Below are 18487 nucleotides of genomic sequence, written 5' to 3' on the forward strand. Positions count from 1 at the left end.
AGATTTTTTTAAACTCATATAAAAAATATGGAATATTTGGGAATTGTTGGTTTTAAAAAAAACATAATAATTATTTTTTCATGGCTTTTTCCTAATTTTTACTTTTCTAAATCAATTTCGCCTTTTTTTATTAATGGTACGTTCTTTTATAACTGTTATAATAAAAATTAACCTTAATCTACAAACAAAATATCTCAGTGAATCTAAAAACAAAACGAACGAATATTCTTATACTACCCCTACTTTTTCATTGGACTAGGCACAAGGGATTTTATGCCTTTCTTTGTTCGTAAACATTTCGTTTTTCACATTCACAAAATATCCATCTCTGTGGTAACACTAAAATTATTTAGTATCAATAGACAATTGGTCTATATTTTGTAGTGCGCCGTAGTGAGCATTTTAACAATGTTATGTATGTACATGTGAAAGCATCTTAAAAGAACCGCATGCATTATTTACACTTAAGTATAATTTTTTTAATTACAGGGGGGGATCTTTAAAAATTTATATTTATTTTTTAAATAACACTGTCTTTTCGAAAATTATCTTTCTCATTTCTAATTTTACTTAAACCACCCCATTTAACCTTTTCAACTTTGGTTTCCATATTTTGTATACATATACGAGTACGTATTTATCTATCATGGTTTTTGTAATATGATAAGTATAGTAAAGAATTTTTTCTTAACTAAAAAAACTATTTTATTAAAACTAAAACAATTTCTTATGCTTATAATAAAATAATTTCTCAGCATTTACACTTCATTTTATCACTTTGTGAAAAATATAACTATTTACATAAACTTTTGAGCTAAAAATAATTAAAATTTTATATGAACTTTACATTTATTTCTATTTTAATTTGTCAAAATCTTTAAACTCATTTTTATTAAAAATAGGATTACATGATCTAATAACATAAAAAAGTATTTATTGAAGGTCCATAACTTGAAAAAGTTAATTGCAAGAGTGAATACATTCCTAGATTTTCCTATTCTATTTTCCTATACCTATTTTCAAACATATGTATACAAGAAATACATATATGTATGTATATACTGCCTTTTTTCACGCACAAATAACGGCATGAAAATAAAATCAATAAATGTAACTGTTAATAAAATCCTCTGACCAAACACTAACACCAAAAGAAAAAATTATTAAAATAACTAAAACATTAATTTTTCATTCTAATAATAAAAAGATTACTGATAAAACACAAATTCAGTTGATTTTTTTTAATTATGGCTTAATATTGATGAGAAAATATTATTATTTATATTGTATTATTTATATAAAAATTACTTTTACTCGAAAATATATTTTATATTTACGATAATCTGTGCCAGTATGACTTCATTACAACTTACAGAGGGCATCACGCAATATCTATAGCATGAATTTATGTAAATAATATTGTGAGTACCGAATAAGTGAAAGTACTTCAAATTACTTATATTTCGGAATGTGATTAAATTTCAAGTAATAATGTCTTATAGAACTATTGAATAAAAGACTGCAACGCTCTTCAATCGAATTTTCTATGTACTGAATTCCACTTTCCAGTTTCCGTAAAAAAAAACAAGTACTTATATACTTGAAGATTATGAATTCTTACTCTTTATCAGCGCACTGTTCTAGTAAAATTTTATAGATGTATTGCAATACTACAAATTTTAGATTTCAATCAAAATATACATATCTACTTTATAAGTAATTCAACTCGTTCCAAGCCGTTAATTTTCGCCTGCTTATTTTTATTAAGAAATAGATGATTATAAAAGTTTTGTAGGCAAGAAACAAAATATTGTAAACAAAGGATCGCATCAAAAACATCGAATTGAAATGAAATTTAAATAAGTTTAGGTAAGAATTTTATTTTTATTTTGATAAAAACAAAATTTATTTTTCATTATATTTTATTTTTCATTTCATAAAAGTTGGTGTAAAAACATTCGAATTTATGAGAGCTATATCCATTGCTTAAAATTTCATTTAAAGATTAAAAATTTGTATAATGTTCTGTATAGCTGCTTCAAGAGTACATACTTGAAGTCTATTTTATGTCTATATAAACGTTACTTGAATTAAAGCCGGCTTTACTAAAGCCAACCAAAAATTTTGCTTACTTGATTTGAAATGTTAATAACGATTTGAGATCAGGGAGATTAAGTATTGTACTAATTACTATTATTAAGTTTACTAGGAAAACTAAATTTTTAAGGATATGACGTACATCCTCAGGAGGTAATCTCCCTACTCATCTTCAGGCGGTAATCTCCTTAGGATGACTAGGGAGATTACCTCCTGAGGATGACGTAAATCTCGAAATTAGTAAGAAATAATAAATATTCTAAAAATTTGTGAAACTAAGGAAATAACTTTTATAAACGACACAAAAAAAATCGTTTTTTATAATAATAAATACAAATGTTTCACAATAAAATTACGAGGATTTCTATAAACAATATTTTGTTTTATAGTTATTCTAAACTAAGCTACATAATATAATTTTTATACTGATAATTAAGTATATATGTATGTATATAACTATAATTATGTGCGTATATATACATAATTACTAGATCGAATAGAAAAATCGAATAAGTCTATTGGAAAAATGGAATGCCTAATTTAAAAAATTGAGAATTCCGGTTTGGAAAATGACTCATTATCATCGACCCATTTATTACAAATTTCAGTTTAGTTTACTTAGTCCAATTTATAATAAACTAGTAAGGTAGTTAATAAATAAAGTTCTGATTGCGATTTCTATTTTTGATTTAATTTCAATATTTTTAGTTAATAATTGTATTTTGCTTTCTTTATACTTTTGTATCTCAAAGCATTTCAAAAACTCAAAAGTAATGTGTTCGTTTTTAAAACAGTCAAAGTTAGCAATTTGGTAAAATAACATTTATATAAGCTTTACAAATATTGCACTGGCTTTTCTTGAAAAAAAAAACAGATTTTTAGTTGTTTGTAATGTTTTAGAAATTTTTCAAAATTTTGGTATTTAATTAACAACTTCATTCATACAAGAATAATATACATACATATATGCTGCCTCGGTTTAATGTACAAAAGAATAAAATTAGTTAATCGGAAATATGAAGCTTTGCCATAATATCAACAAAGCTCAACCAAATCAAATTATTTTGAAATAATAATATACTCCTATAAGTACAAATATATTTTTATATTTAATATAAAGCATTAAGCAACATAAGATCATTCATGACATTTTTACTATAGGTGATGATTCATTCTGTTGACAAGATCTCTATTGAACTATTCTTTTATCGAAATAACTAAGAAAAAATTCCAAACAGAACACGCCCAAATTTTTAAAATAGGCAAGTTATTTTGATATTACAAAAAATTTATTATTTTAATTTTCATATTTTTATTTTAATTCTTCATCTCTCAAACTTATTTTTAACCATTTGATTTAGTGAGTTTTAAGTACATTTTAATGATTGTGTATTGAAGTTTTATTTTACCTGCTACAACTGGGATAGTATAAATAATAAAATACACAAATAAAGATTTAATGAACGTTTCCATTTTTTCTTTTTTGTTTATTGAGCGTGATAAATACACGCTTAGTATAAGTAAGATATTTATTTTAATTTATTTCACACTTTTAATTTCAAACTAAATTTTAAAGATAATTGTACATAATATTTTTTAACTAATTAACAACACACGGACAAAATGATTTACTTAAATTAAATTAATAAACACGTCGCGTTTCAATTTCGTTTTGCAACTGAAACTTGAAATAAAACCAAAATTTGCGTGTAGCTATAATCTACCAGTGTTGCCAAATTGTGGAAAGTTTCCCATTTTGATATTTTGAATTTATACAAATGGAATCGTATTATATATTCTATATGAGCAGTTACGCTCGTCTTGTGAAATAAATAAAATATATATATAAAAATATAAAAAAATTTATAAATATATAAATTTTTAGGGAATTTTAAAACTTAAAGGAAAAAAGGGCAAAAAGGCCAAAATCGTTGGAAATTCCATTGAAATTTTATTTTCCCTAATTTACTCATTTTAATTTTTTTTATTTGTGATTAAATGCTATTTTGACACTTGATCAAAAATAAAAAGTTCTATTATTTATTTTGAAGCTCTTAAACTGAATAGTATATATATATATATATATGTGTGTAATACTGTTTAAATAATCATTATTAATTAAGTTATGCAATTGAATTAATGGAATATTTTTGGATTTTTAAATGAATAAATATGTATGTATTAATATAAATAGTATGTATTAAAGTGCAATGCGTATAGATAATAAATCTATGGGAAATTATGTGGGAAAAATAAGGTTTGGAAAGGAAAAAAATAGGAATTTTCGAACTTGTAAATTGAGCAAGAAAGAGTTGGCAACATTGTACTGTAGTGTAGTTAATATATTGAGAGCGTAAAAAATTTGCGGAATATTTGAACATGAAACTTTTTATGACAATAGGAGTATTACAAAATCTTATCAATTTTTATATTGTGGTGAAAATTTATGTGCCAGGTTAATATATGAAACATTAAATTATTAGTTTTCTTTTAAATTAAGTGTTTTACTACTATATTTTTTGCCACAAAACACGCTTAAATATTTTTTTCCAAATCAAAATATCTTTTCCAAATAGCTGAAAAAAATACAAAATGAAACCAAAATTTAAAAAAAAAAAATTTTAAGTTTCTCAAAACTCATTTATTTCCATAATACATTAGATAATTGTAGTTGTATTAACCAAAAGACCCTCAGTCTTTGGACTTGTGAACCAGCTAAAAAGTGTAAAATATGTGTTTTTTATTAAACAATAATGAAAATTATGATATTACAATTACATACATAATGTTATTTAGAGAAATTGTATAAAATTCCGGTGGAATTTTTATGTTTGTTATAACTAGTTTGACGATAAACTTAATTGACAAGAAGTTTTAGTTAAATTTCAAAATTTTCTAAATTTATTTCTAACTTAGAAATAAAACTGCAAACATGAACTCAAAAGTGAACGCCGCATGCGATAGGCAAAATGTCATCCCCTCCCCGGTATTAATTTGGAATTTTGTAAAATGAATGAACATTAAACTATACGGTTTGACATTTTTATGCTCAATAGATCAAAATTTTATCGAAATTATTGGGAAAACTATTAATTAAAATAATAAATTTGTAGTCATAGGTGAATATTTGAAAGTACCTATAATGCTATAATTCTTTTAGAAAAATATACAAAATAGACTTGTACCTTTTCCTCTTAACGAGTTTCTAATTTTATTGAAATTTATGGGTTATGTATATTTTGCTTTTGAGAATGAAAATTCTCATAGAAGCTAAAAATTTGTTTGTTTAGCAGAAAATTTTGTATCGCTGTTGCTCCGATATTAGGTAAACATGTTGCAATATATAATATGGCAACTTTTTTCCTAAATGAATAAGTTTTGGTTGACATTCTTACTGTCAGATATTTACGTTTGTGTATTTGTTTGGTTTTTTATTTATTCGAGCATTTTAGAAAAGAAAGGGGAAAAATATCACCGGGAAGCTTTTCCGCGAGGCCTGAAATACATTGCGAAGTTAAATTTAGTTATTATCTATTAACTTTGTTTGATAACAAAAACCCTTTGTGATAAAAGTAGAAATACTGTATTGACTAGCAGATTCTCCTCCAGTTTTCTGTATGTTTTGTTTTGGAAAACAAGTGACGTGGTAAAAGTTCGAATTTCCGATTTTCATTATTTAAAAAGATCTCATGAAATTATAATGTTTTCCAAAAGAATAAACCTTCTGTTTGTTTTTTTTGTTCAAACATTAAACTATTCTAGAGCACTGGTTGAAGATAATCAGTGTTATTCCTTTGGAGGTTCAGGGAAAGATGTGTTTCCTCATGGAGATCCAAAAGGTTTGTGTACATACATATGTAATTAACATTAATATCGAAAAAAAATTAAATGGTTATAAACTTTATATACTGAAAAATAGGCGAACATAATTTACAATATACTAAAGCTGTGATTTCACGTCCTGCCCCTTATTTTGAAGGAACTGCTGTAATCAATGGTGAATTTAAACATATTTCCCTTTCGGACTATAAAGGAAAATATGTTGTATTTTTCTTCTATCCTCTAGATTTGTAATTAAAATTTAACTTAGTTCTTAAATATGCCTACTAAAATACATACTAAAATTTTAGCACTTTCGTTTGTCCAACAGAGATTTTAGCCTTTTCAGAGAGAATTTTGGATTTCAAAGATATAAATACAGAAGTGATTGCGTGTAGTGTTGATTCTCATTTTACACATTTGGCTTGGATTAATACTCCACGAAAAGAGGGAGGGTTAGGAAAAATAAAAATCCCATTGTTAAGTGATTTAAATCATAAAATTTCCAAGGACTATGGCGTTTATCTTGATGATTTGGGTCATACTCTCCGGGGTTTATTTATAATTGATCAGAAAGGAATTTTAAGGCAAATAACAATGAATGATTTGCCTGTTGGACGATCTGTTGATGAAACTATACGTCTAGTTCAAGCTTTTCAGTTTACAGATACACATGGCGAAGTATGTCCTGCTGGATGGAAGCCAGGAAGCGATACTGTAAGTCATTGCATTTTTCTTTTTTCCTTAATAAAAAATATAGATCACTTAATTTGATTTTGGCATATACTAATTTTTTATTTATTTTTAGATCATTCCAAATCCAGAAGAAAAGAAAAAGTATTTTCAAAAAAACAACTAAGTTATCAAGTACAATTTGAAATTAAGTCTTATTTTTAGGGTTTCATTAAGTTTCTTTTTACCTCTCTTGTTTTTTTGAAATAAAACTAATTTTGTAACTATTACCAAAAAAAAATATTACTTCCCTGTTTTATTGGTAAAACCCCAAGGTTCTATATTTTTACTAGCGTTTATTTTTTTTTGTATCTCTTTTATCTTCACCTCTTTTTCGCTTATTTAATGGGTTTCTTGGGTCGTAGACATCATACCAATCGTCTGATTTTGTTGAGGCATCTTTTGCCAAAACAGGAATATTATCTTCAAACTTTAATGTATGTCCAAGCCAATCATCACTTTCAATCTCCTTTTCTATGATATCCTCACTTAATTCCTTTGTTGGAACAGAATTTATTGAACTGTTTTTATGATTTTGTAATTTATTTTTGAACTTTGAAAGTAATTCTAAAGTAAAATTTTCTCTTGTAGCTCCTTTTTTCGGTAACTTTTCTTTAAGATTAGAATACTTTTCTCTTTCCGAATTGTATTCCCGAAATATTTCATCCACTTTTTTTCTTTTAGAATCATTTTCCAATTCCTTTTCACGCAAAAACTTTCTTTGATCTTTTTCCTTCTGATAATTTTTTTTTAATAAGAGAATTTCATCCATGATTTCTTGTCTAAAAATGTATTAAAAATTTAAATGAATCTTTAATGTAAGAATAGTTACACTAACTTTTTTTTCTTCATTTTGTTTTTCATTTCTTCCTCTAGCGGCATTAATACATCATCATCTGAATCAGAATCTTTAATCATTTGTTTTTCAATATTAACTTTTTTATGTTGTTTTTCTTTGTTAGCTGTTACAAGCATATTAAGCCTATTTTTAACCCTCTCTGTTCTTTCTTTACTGTCAAGATTATCTCGGTCTTCAAATTCTTCAATATCAGATAGTTCTCCTTGATCATTTTCATGATCTAAATAGTTAATTCAATAAATATATCAAATTTTTCGGCATAATAAGCCTACCTTCTACAACTTGAACTGATTTTTTACTGAGTGTTGGATCGTTAAGAACATCGTGTGTAGATTTCCCCTTACCTGATAATTTTTGTACAAAAGAAGCAGTCTCTTGCTCATCTTGATCTGCTTCTTCACCAAAAGAAAGCAGTCCGAAATTTCTAAATTTAAAATACACTTTTTTTAAATCTTTCAGAATATTCTTAGTTACCTACTTTACGCCCTTGTCTTTGGATTTCTTTTTTTTTTCCTCCTTCCTCACCTATAAAAAGATTTACATAGTTTGCAATAATTTTAATGTATCTTTGTTACATGAATTTTACCATATTTTCTCTGGGTTCAATGTCGTTGAAAGGATTATTCAGGATTTCTGTTTTAAGGATTTTGTTAGGATACATCGGCCTTTCGTTATGATCCACCATTCCATCTTCAAGTTTTAGCATATTGAATACCGTATCTCCAGTAACTTTTCCTTTAAATGCAGATCAATTAACATTACACAAAATAAGCAAACGTTCATTTACCAAAAAGAGTGTGCTTGTTAGTCAACTCAGGTGCAGGACCCATAGTAAAAAAGAATTGAGAACCGTTATCATCTTTATCAGAATTTGCCATACCAACCAATCCTCTACGGATAAATCGAAGTCGGGAATGAAATTCATCTTTAAAAGGAACACCATAAACTGACTCACCACCAGTGCCATCACCATTTGGGTCTCCACCTAATTTAAATAAAATAAAAATTAAAATGTAGATAGGTAGATACCTCCATACTTAATTCATTTTAGTAAGTTAACCTTGAACAATAAATCCTTTGACAACTCTGTGGAAAATTGTCCCATTGTAATAATTCTCCATGCATAGTTGTATAAAATTACGACAAGCTTTTGGACATTCCCTAGACCAAAGTTCTACGTCTATATCACCAACAGTAGTTTTTAGAAGAACCTGAAAGACATAAGTATATTGTCATTGTATTTCTTTATATCCTATTTATTAGATTTTACCTTTCCAAGTGTTGGAGGTTCTTGAATATATATGTTACTCATATTTCAAATTTAATTGTTTTCACCAAAATATAAAAAATTATAGACAAATTAATTTAATGCTTACAGAACAATAAACATAACAGACTAAGCAAATTCACAATAATTCTTGAACTCTAACTTGTGTAAACAAGATACAATTCATTATTCACAATAACTTTTACAACGTAGTAAAGAAAACATTCTAAGGCCCTTCAATAGTCGGCGAATGGAATTTTTGGCGATTATGAAGTTTTGATATTATAATTTTTGGCAAATTCTAAATTTTAGGCGAATGAGCTCTCAATTCTGTCGAATGAAAATTCTGTATTGCAAGCGCGGCGAATAAAAACAAAAATAAAATTAATACATAAGTGTTAAATATAAGGGAAAAATATAAACTATCTGTAAAGTAAGTTCATAAAATTCTACAAACTATTGTAAAAATAATTGATTGTTTAATATTAACTTAAGCGTGAAAAAAACGAACCAAAAGCAATTCGAGCATTCTATATAAATTAATAGAGAACAACCCCGACATTGCTTGAGGGATAAGCAAATTCAATCGTTGCAAAAGAGCAAAAACAATGAACATATGTGTATTGTTAACCTTATTATTTTTGAATGAAAGCATTTACCGATCACACTAGTCCATTCGACTCTTCTAGACATCCACTTGGCCGATTATAATAAGGGTATAAGCCGACTTACATTCATCAACTTCTGCGGTGAAAGTGCGAAAAAAATATTTGAAAATACTCTAATGTTTGTAGTTACTTTTTTAAGGATTTAAATTTAATATTTTGGATATTGTATATTGAAATTATGTGTATTATACTTATAATATATTTAAATTTTATAAGAATAATACACATAATTTCAATAAATACCTATATTCAAATATACCTATACTCAAAAAAATTATGAAATTATTTTATAAGATATTTAATTTATCAAACCCTTAAGTTGGAAAAAAAATATTTAACTACTTAAGAGCAAAATAATAATAAACTATAGGAATGTATTTCATAAGTTTGTAAAAATACTAGCTTTTTTAGTATCTAACTATTAATTTATTATACCATATATTTACTTTTTGAGAATTGTCTTTACATATTTTATATTAATATGAATCGTGTTGTTGAAAGATAAAAGTTCAACAGCAGTAAACTTTAACGAGACAATAAGATATTTGAGTTAAAATTTAACGTTGTCTCGTAAAGGGAGCTTATGTTAATATTTTTCTTCTATTTTTTACCCTTTTTTGTGCTAGGAAATTTTAAAAAATTCATCAAAACTCAATAATATCCATTATTTTTGCCGAACCAGTTTTGAAAACCTTTACCAACACTATAATGGGAGGAATATAAATGTATGATTGTCATAATATGGAGTATCACTGTCGTCACAATAGATTTAAAAAACCTAATCTAGTACGTCTATTATGCGTAGAAACATATGTACGTTATGGATGTTTTATTGTAATGCTCGCATCGAAATACATATATTTAAAAAATAAAAATGTTACCTCCGTTAGAAAGAATAGCTTATCAAATAGGATATTTAGTTTTAAATAGCGATGGAGCTGTATTGGAATCTGGTGGAGAATTGGAAAATGATGAAAGAAGTGCAAACATAATTATGGGAATGATACAAATAGCGGAAAGGTACATGAAAAATAGCTACTTAATACAATTTTTTTTATTTAAGGAAAACTAAGAAAAATAGTTTAATATTATTTTCTTTCTAAAACGAATTTGGTTCCTGTGGTAAAATTTGTGCTATGAAACTACATAATAAAATATATTTTTAAATCCAAAATAACAAAAATACATTACAAAATTGACATAAAGTGTAATTTCAATTAGCTCATATATGTATAACATATTATGTACATAGGACTGTATCTCCGTGAATATGAATATATACAGTGAAGCGAAAAAGATATCGCCCAATTGCAACAGAATTCGATTGAACAAATAGATAATAAAATCGGGCATGAGAAAAAAAATATCAAAGCCTTTTAAGCAAAAATTATCTATCTTAACTTAACCTTTTATTTTTAAAAAGCAAAAGTTTAGAAGAAATAATTTAAAAATATACAAATAAGGCAATGATCCAGAAAGTGTTTCTGAAACTAACTTTGAAACCTAGAAAGTGCATTTCTTAAGTAATACATTGTTAGAAAGAATTACACACTTAGTTCTTGTGGAATCTGAAGTCATTTGGACACATTAAATTAAGTAAAAATTCCAATGTTGACTCATTCTTATCATCTTCTAGCGAAGCGGAGGAAAAATGTTGAGAGCAAATGCATTTCAATGCTTGTGGATTTCTTGTAAAGCCATTACATTGGAAGGTTTTACTCCCTAAGCTTGTTGTTATTTTGGCAAGTAGCTATCTATCATATTAGTGTTAGGCTGTTAAAATTTTTAGTTTTATGTAGAATCGTTTTGATTACGTTCAATTAAATTTAAGTTCAATTTAAATTTTTGTGTTCAAGAAAATTTATGCTGCAGATATAAGACTTCTTGCTATGTTTTTTAAAATTTTGGGAACACATCCAAGAAGTAAATTACGTCATATATGTCTATATAGGATAAAAATAATTTACAGAATTAATAAGAATAAGTGAAAGTAATGAATAAAATATTGAAAAAAAGATTAGCTCAAATTAAATAAATGCGCATAATTTTTGGCAGCGAAATAATATTTTATTTCCTTTAAATAATTGAAATTAAATTTTAAGAAAAACAGTATGTACCCGTCTTTCGTCAAAAACGATTGAAAAATCTTTTATTTAGTTTTGTAAATTTCAAGCTAAAAATGTCTCTTGTTCCGTTTAAATTTCGTTATGATAACTATCTGGATCGTTTTGATAAGGAACTAAAAGTATTTGATAACTTTCTCGATCGTTTTTGGTATTGGGATCGCTACGGTTTAGAATTTGATCGCTACGCACCAAGATCATTATTATATTCAGATCAAGAATCTCATCCTGTTTATGGTAAAGATGGATTTCACGTAGCGATTGACTGCATTCAATTTCGTCCAAGTGAAATAACTGTCAAAACATTTGACAATGAAATTATAATAGAAGGGAAGCATGAAGAACGTCCGGATAACCACGGCTATATTTCTAGAGCGTTTGTTCGCAAATATATTTTACCAGATTATATAGACAGCGGCAATATTACAAGCTCATTATCTTCAGACGGAATACTAACAATTAAAGCCCCTCCACTTCCACCAAAAAGAAATTTTTTGGAAAATAAAGAAAGATATTTACCTATCACTTATACAGGCCCATCTAATTACAAACAACTTACTTATAAATAGATTTCAAGTGGATTTTACGTTCTTTTTTTTAATTAACATGGTGATTTAAGGAAGTACATATTGTGTTGGGATAGAAAGACATATGTATATATATATTTAAGATAGGAATTAATATTTTTTTTAAGTTACACATTCGAAATAAGCATAAAATTGGAATTCAGTGGCACTTTTCTTTATTTAGCATGCTTACTTAATAATTATGCATGCACTTTTGCCATACTATTTATATACATGTCCGTGACCTTGACGTTTAATCTTTTTGCTTTGCAAAAAGCAAACCTTTTTTTTTAAATATAACTTGCAGGTGAATATAATAAACGAACGTCAAAAAATTTATTTATATCTGTATAAGGAAATTAATTAATCATCTTTTTCTATTTTTAGCGTCGATGAAGAGTTTATGCCAGAAAATGGATGTGAACGTATTTCGATAGTTTATGATGATCACAGCTACACAATATGTATGTCAAATCGCAAAATTATTGTTGTAAAACGCAAACATACAAATTATATACCATCAGCCGATAATGAAGTAAATAATCTGCTTGTTTAAATATATAATTTTTTTTCTGCACTAACTTTTAATTACTTAAAATTATTATAATTATGCATACAATATTGCTTTAATTCTAAAAATAAAAGAAAATGTACATACATAAATAAATATTTAATTTTATTTAAAATAAAAATGAAGTTATTTTTTAAAATAGGGTTTGCAACTTTTTACAAATCATATTAAATCATATACTTTTCAGAAGAAAAAATCGCTTGTATGTTGCTCGAAAAGTTTTTTTGCTTCATTGGTAATGTCTAGTAATGTAGCCTTATTGTTATGAATAATTACATAGAATTGTCTCCAATTAGATGTTTTTTTTACAATCCAATAGTCGCTTATAGATTTGAAACATATTTCTTCAAATTTGCCGTTTGACTCAAACTCATTTTCGTTATATAAATCAGCGATTAAACTCATTACGTTTCTCGGAATCGTTGTCATTCCTCTATTTTTTTGATTAAAATTGAATGAACCTTTATGACGCAAATTCAACTCATTTATAAAAAGATACTTTGGACCTGCATCTTCTTCATTTAAATCTTTGTTCGATATTGAATTTGATCCTTTTGAAAAAGTTTCGCCGATTTCTGATGCTATACTCGATAGTTGAGGTCCCATATAAGAGTGCAATTCCAAATAAAATTCATCATTAATTAAAGACTTGCCTTAAATAAATTCTGTGTTTAATTAAATTCAACTGTTAGGAACAAACCCGCGAGGTAAAGTTTATTAATATCAATTACCGTCAATCAAAATGCATAGCGTTCCATTTAGAGCTCTGTAAACTATCAAATAAAAGCACTTCAACTCTTCATTTTGAGTTATGTATATTTTTGGCGCTTTGATGGAATCATCAAAATTTTCCGGACCTGTTAAGAAAGTGCCATAATGACCACAATCTATTGAGTAACTTCTTCTAATTGGACCACCCTGTATTTCGGATTCAAATGCTTTTGGAAATAAGCTCCCAACTAAATATTCATGAACTGAATACAGATCTGATGAATTTATACCACTCCTAAATTTTAATACAATTAATACTAAAATATTTAGATTAACTGTAAAAGAGTAAAACTAACCAAATTAGTTGATCGTTATATAAAAACACACAATGTTCAATTGTGGGGAAAGTAGCTTGCATCATATTTATAAAATTATGTATTCTAAGAAATAAATTTTTTTTTACTGGTAAATACTGTATGCTTCTTACTACATCAATTATATCACAAGATGGAAGCTTTAGGGTTAATAAATACTAAAATATATATTATTTACCGATTGTACTTTTTTTATACATATTTAATATGGATAAATACTTTTGAATAGAATAAATCCAACTTCTTTCTTAAAGTATCAGCCTTTTCGTCTTCCGTTTCTCCAACAAAATTCATTGCAAAAGTTCCAGCAAATAATTTAAACATCAAATAACTCTGACGTAATACTGCTCTAAAAACTTTGTCTGTGACATCTTTACCCCTGTGATCCGTTATTTCTGCACCTTCTTTAGTTCTGACTTCGTATGGAACATTTAAAGTCTAAAAGCATTAAAAATTAAATGGCTTTAGTTTTTTAACATAGTATGGGCTAATATGGAAAAAAAATTACAGATTCAAAAGCAAAAAAAAATTGTTATGATTATAAAAATTCTTATTTTTATAAAATCATTCATGTATGAATGAATTTTTCGACGATCTTATTTAATTAATGAAATTTGAATATATAAGAGTAAAAATATTTCTCATGAAACTAATGTAAGTATTATTGCTTTATCTACGTAAAAAAAGATTCGTGTTACATAAAGATACTTACCAAAACCATCCAAAAGTCATTTTCAGGTTGAAAAAAGAGTTGAGTTGTCTTCTGTGTGTGCAAAGCTTTGCTTTCCGCATTGAATGTTCTAAAGAAGTAAAGATAAAGATATTGATTACCAAAACAAAAATCGCAAATTTACATACCCAGTAAATTTGATAATGGCTTCAGTTAAGCCAATATCTCTAATCTTAATTTCATCATCTGTTGCTGGGTAATAAAACAATACTTTTTTGTTTTCCTGTAACGTACATAATTAAGATTTGATATGTTTTAAATTCAATTTCAAGAGCTATTTACTTCACCCTCCTTATGCGAAATTAATGAATTGAAGATATAAAAATTTTTCAAAGATAAATCGCATTTTCTTGTAGCCATTTTTAAATAAAAATGTATTTAAATTGCATCTAATTTTTTGTCAATGGGTAATCAAACATAACTCTGAATTTATATTCAATTTTATTATTGAATTAGAAATAACTCGACTAATAATTGATATTATTATCAGTTTATTAACTTTTAATAAATTTAAAAACTAAAGATCAGTGGAAAAATATATACTAGCTATAACTTTAAATAATACAAATTAATAATTATCTATAATTAATCTCTGCTTTAAATTGAAAATTTTCAGAAAACAAATTCCTCTCCAGCGTTCAACAAATAATTTCTACTTTTAAGTCAGTTAATATAATATATATGTACAAACATCACGCATAGAATCATATTGTTCCCCGTATTGCTAAATGACAAACAGGCAAATTTGGTAAGCATTACATATTGCTTGTATTTATATAGTAGATTGTATATTGTAGATTGACTACTATAGTAATATTGCTCTACTATTTAGCCATGCGTACGACTCAACGAATTAGAAATACTAAAGGAAGGATAAATCTTGAAAAAACAATGAAGCAAATTTTTTCTAGTTGCCTATTTCTTTGCGCCGAGCTTTGTCAAAATCATAATAGAACCGTATTTATTTTATTTTCTTGTCTATAAAATAAGAGTAATTTAGATATCTGTGAAAAAAAATTTAAACAAAACTCGTTATTTTTTTTCTCTTTGAATAAATTTATTTTATCACAATATTTCATGTCCCTCGACAATGAACATATTGTGTTAAAAAATTTTATAAATTCATATATTATCAGTTTTGTTTAACAATTTTACTGAACAACTTTAGACAATATTAACTAATAACAATAAATATAAATGCATATAAATTTTAATTACTTTAAAGCAGTATAAATTTTAACAAATTTGAATTAATATGATGGTTATTACTCACTGAAGTAGGTGGTATGTTGTCATATTCTACCTAATTCATTAATTGAGCGTCACATACTAATTAATTCTAAAACAATATTTTACTTACTTAATTCAACGGCATCGGAGCCAAATATTAATTCTATAAAAGAAAATATATTTCATTTCATCATTTCTAGAAACTGTAATTATACAAAAAAAAAGATCAATTTAAAATATTTGTTTGTATGCTACATTTTATTAAACACAAACTCATTTTGCTTAAAAAAAATCCGGTTCTGGGAAAATGATATCATGTCCGAAGTAATTTTATTTTAAAACAAAAACAAATGTTTTCTTTAAAAAATTAAAAACCTAATAAAACTACAAATTTTGAAATAATCAAAGCAATATTGAATAAATATTTCTTTTAATTATTGAAATGAAAAATAATCACATGTATATGGTGTAAAAAACTATTTGTTTATGCAAATGGGAACAACAATTTTTTTTTTTCGCTTTTTATAATTTTTTTATAAGTTTTTATAAAATAATATTCTTTTCTCAGCACTTATTATAAAATATTTTACGACTCTTTATTTAAAACTGCACTAATTTCATAAATAAAATAACAAAATATTCCTTGTTTATTGTTTATATAGCGCACGTAATTTTCTAAGAAAAAAAACAACATTTAGCATTTAATATTAATTTCAGTTTGAAAATGCTCGGAGCAAAGGAAGAGACTTACTTAAGATATGATTTTTTAGGGAGTGTAAGCGAAATAGAAACAGAGATGTTCCTTCTTCAATGAATTAAAAATACTAAAGGATATAATTAAAAATGCTAAATTTTTTCGCGAAGTATTCCGATTGGTTGCCTTCGTTCCAGTTTTATTATTTTCAACTTGCTTTTCAGTAGCATTTTTTCTCAAAAAAAAGTAGTACTGAGAGCTTTAGCGTAGTAATTTGAGGTTATCATTAACAAAAACAAAAAATTATCTGATGTGGTCAGCACATAACCGACCGCATTGTATATGGCCTAGTTTAGTGAAAGTGTTACAGCATATTACGAACATGCATTTTGAACGCTTCTTCCAATTTTAAGGAAGTTAGCAAGCTTTTAGTAAACATACCTAGAAAAGAGTAAATTTCGTCCTTAATTGAATTTCGCTTTGTGCCATCCGAATTCTCTGAAAAAAACCAACTAGTTTCGGTAACAACGAGAACTCCAATATCAAATTTCAAGATATTTCATCAATCTGTTTCGTAGATAGGATAAATACCAAACATCCATTATTTCGATCAAGCATTAAGCATATCGCAAACAGGCGCAAAATAAAAACATCATTTAGTCGCAATTATGCAACTATCAGTTATTAAGCAACAGCGTCGTCATTTACAGGAGAGAAAGGGAAAAAAAGGGAATATGTAGGAAAAAAAAGAGGGAAGGACAAAAGGGCAAGTAAAATCAATGACGAGCACAACTTATTAATAATAATAACAACAAAAAACCATAACGATTAACAAAAAAAAAAGATAAAAAAAACCAACAACCAGGCAATAAATACATAGATAATATAGATAATATAGATAAATAAAGACGAGAGAGAAACAAGATGAGAACATTGTACAAATCCACAGACCTAAGATTCCTTACGTTATCCCTAATAGAAACCTGCCTCAACAAATAGGGAGCCACAATGGCCCCCGACACAAGCTGAAGGATAAACACTATGTCAGCAACAACCCTACGTGCCCCCAAGGACTGCAAATCAATCAACATCAACCTAGCCTAATACCTCGGAAGCCTAAAAGGATCAGACCAACCCAAACCCCTCAATGCAAAACACAATAATTTCTTCTGAACAGATTCAATACGAGAAACATCCGAAAGGGCGCCCAAACCTGACAAGCATACTCGAGAATTGGCCTACGCGGGAAGCTCATGACCCGACACTTACCAATGTTAAGTTCCAAGCCATTGACCCTACACCAGTCCCAAAAACTATCCAAATCCCTCTGTAACTCTAGACAATCAACCTCTGACCGAACCGTCCTCACAACTTTGGAGCAATCTGCAAAACTATAAACCACGGAACCCGCAACAGAACGAAAGAATCGTTAGTCGCAACTAAAAAAAGTGTGGGACCCAAATGGCTACCTTCCGGAACACCCGACTCGGCACAATAGACATCAGACAGAGCAGAACGGAAAGAAACCCGATAAAATCTGCAAAACAAAAAGGAGTAGATCCACATCAAGCTACGAAGAGAAAAACCCACGCCATCCAACTTTCTCAGTATAACCTGATGCGGAATAGTATCGAAGGCCTTACTAATATCCGTAAAAATAACATTGACCTGACCATTCCCCTCCATAACATTAATAGTATCCGAGACAAGCCCAACCAAATTGGTGACAACAGACCTGCCCCTCTAAAAACCATGCTGGCCGGAGTGAATAAAAGGGCTACAAAAAGAGTAGAAGTAATCAACCAAAATACTTTCAAAAAACTTCCGAATAGCCGACATCTTAACAATAGGCCTATAATTACTAACCGAAGAACGTAAGCCTTTCTTATGAACCGGAACAACGTACGACTTCCAAGCTGAAGGAAAAGCAGAAGACACCAACGATAAACGGTTAAATAAAGAAGTAAGAGGATCAACAAGGCTATCAGAGCATCTATACAACACCACAAATAATATTTTCCAGTATAAATGCAAAACAGTAGTAAG

General features: G+C 27.4%; 6 protein-coding genes across 7 annotated transcripts in view; 3 read left to right on the forward strand and 3 right to left on the reverse strand.

Annotated features, from left to right (window-relative positions):
• LOC129609000 (neurexin-4) overlaps positions 1-3742 on the reverse strand; it is a 37667-nt gene extending 33925 nt beyond the window's left edge. For both annotated transcript variants that reach the window (XM_055520824.1, XM_055520823.1), the window contains exon 1: positions 3507-3742. In XM_055520824.1, the coding sequence (XP_055376799.1) occupies positions 3507-3570 (64 nt within the window). In that variant the 5' untranslated portion in view covers positions 3571-3742. The remainder of the gene's footprint in view (positions 1-3506) is intronic.
• Positions 3743-5493: 1751 nt separating this feature from the next.
• LOC129609332 (peroxiredoxin) lies at positions 5494-6918 on the forward strand. The gene is made up of 4 exons (XM_055521301.1): positions 5494-5936; positions 6017-6167; positions 6228-6633; positions 6725-6918. The coding sequence occupies exons 1-4, from the start codon at positions 5798-5800 to the stop codon at positions 6773-6775; spliced, it is 747 nt and encodes a 248-aa protein (XP_055377276.1). The 5' UTR covers positions 5494-5797; the 3' UTR covers positions 6776-6918.
• Positions 6686-8900, reverse strand: LOC129609331 (spliceosome-associated protein CWC27 homolog). The gene is made up of 8 exons (XM_055521300.1): positions 8778-8900; positions 8568-8718; positions 8295-8492; positions 8094-8242; positions 7986-8032; positions 7780-7931; positions 7487-7727; positions 6686-7430 (listed from the first exon to the last, which is right to left on the reverse strand). The coding sequence occupies exons 1-8, from the start codon at positions 8817-8819 to the stop codon at positions 6938-6940; spliced, it is 1473 nt and encodes a 490-aa protein (XP_055377275.1). The 5' UTR covers positions 8820-8900; the 3' UTR covers positions 6686-6937.
• Positions 8901-10231: 1331 nt separating this feature from the next.
• Positions 10232-12823, forward strand: LOC129608922 (ragulator complex protein LAMTOR4 homolog). Its single transcript, XM_055520724.1, has 2 exons — positions 10232-10462; positions 12519-12823. Exons 1-2 carry the CDS (start codon positions 10317-10319, stop codon positions 12685-12687), a joined length of 315 nt encoding a protein of 104 aa, XP_055376699.1. The 5' UTR covers positions 10232-10316; the 3' UTR covers positions 12688-12823.
• LOC129608921 (heat shock protein 27-like) lies at positions 10469-12437 on the forward strand. The gene has a single exon (XM_055520723.1). It carries the CDS (start codon positions 11622-11624, stop codon positions 12132-12134), a length of 513 nt encoding a protein of 170 aa, XP_055376698.1. The 5' UTR covers positions 10469-11621; the 3' UTR covers positions 12135-12437.
• Positions 12787-15353, reverse strand: LOC129608920 (vacuolar fusion protein CCZ1 homolog). Its single transcript, XM_055520722.1, has 7 exons — positions 14800-15353; positions 14646-14740; positions 14500-14587; positions 14007-14225; positions 13770-13945; positions 13434-13708; positions 12787-13355 (listed from the first exon to the last, which is right to left on the reverse strand). Exons 1-7 carry the CDS (start codon positions 14875-14877, stop codon positions 12886-12888), a joined length of 1401 nt encoding a protein of 466 aa, XP_055376697.1. The 5' UTR covers positions 14878-15353; the 3' UTR covers positions 12787-12885.
• Between the last annotated feature and the right edge of the window lie 3134 nt (positions 15354-18487).

The sequence above is a fragment of the Condylostylus longicornis genome, unplaced genomic scaffold (genome assembly GCF_029603195.1).
Source record: "Condylostylus longicornis isolate FDR11 unplaced genomic scaffold, ASM2960319v2 ptg000038l, whole genome shotgun sequence".
In the NCBI taxonomy this organism is placed as follows: Eukaryota; Metazoa; Arthropoda; class Insecta; order Diptera; family Dolichopodidae; genus Condylostylus; species Condylostylus longicornis.

Bases quoted from the DNA above. Each gene is read 5' to 3' on its own strand.
- LOC129609332 (XM_055521301.1), top strand. From the start codon at position 5,798: ATGTTTTCCAAAAGAATAAACCTTCTGTTTGTTTTTTTTGTTCAAACA. The intron at 6,168-6,227 runs GTAATTAAAATT...CTAAAATTTTAG, and splicing joins TTCTTCTATCCTCTAGATTT to CACTTTCGTTTGTCCAACAG. The intron at 6,634-6,724 runs GTAAGTCATTGC...ATTTATTTTTAG, and splicing joins GGAAGCCAGGAAGCGATACT to ATCATTCCAAATCCAGAAGA.
- LOC129608921 (XM_055520723.1), top strand. From the start codon at position 11,622: ATGTCTCTTGTTCCGTTTAAATTTCGTTATGATAACTATCTGGATCGT.
- LOC129608922 (XM_055520724.1), top strand. From the start codon at position 10,317: ATGTTACCTCCGTTAGAAAGAATAGCTTATCAAATAGGATATTTAGTT. The intron at 10,463-12,518 runs GTACATGAAAAA...TTCTATTTTTAG, and splicing joins ATGATACAAATAGCGGAAAG to CGTCGATGAAGAGTTTATGC.
- LOC129609331 (XM_055521300.1), bottom strand. From the start codon at position 8,819: ATGAGTAACATATATATTCAAGAACCTCCAACACTTGGAAAG. The intron at 8,493-8,567 runs GTTAACTTACTA...TATTTAAATTAG, and splicing joins CAAAGGATTTATTGTTCAAG to GTGGAGACCCAAATGGTGAT. The intron at 7,728-7,779 runs GTAGGCTTATTA...TTAACTATTTAG, and splicing joins ATCAGTTCAAGTTGTAGAAG to ATCATGAAAATGATCAAGGA.
- LOC129608920 (XM_055520722.1), bottom strand. From the start codon at position 14,877: ATGGCTACAAGAAAATGCGATTTATCTTTGAAAAATTTTTATATCTTC. The intron at 14,226-14,499 runs GTAAGTATCTTT...TAATGCTTTTAG, and splicing joins ATGACTTTTGGATGGTTTTG to ACTTTAAATGTTCCATACGA. The intron at 13,946-14,006 runs GTATTTATCCAT...TATATATTTTAG, and splicing joins TGGATTTATTCTATTCAAAA to TATTTATTAACCCTAAAGCT.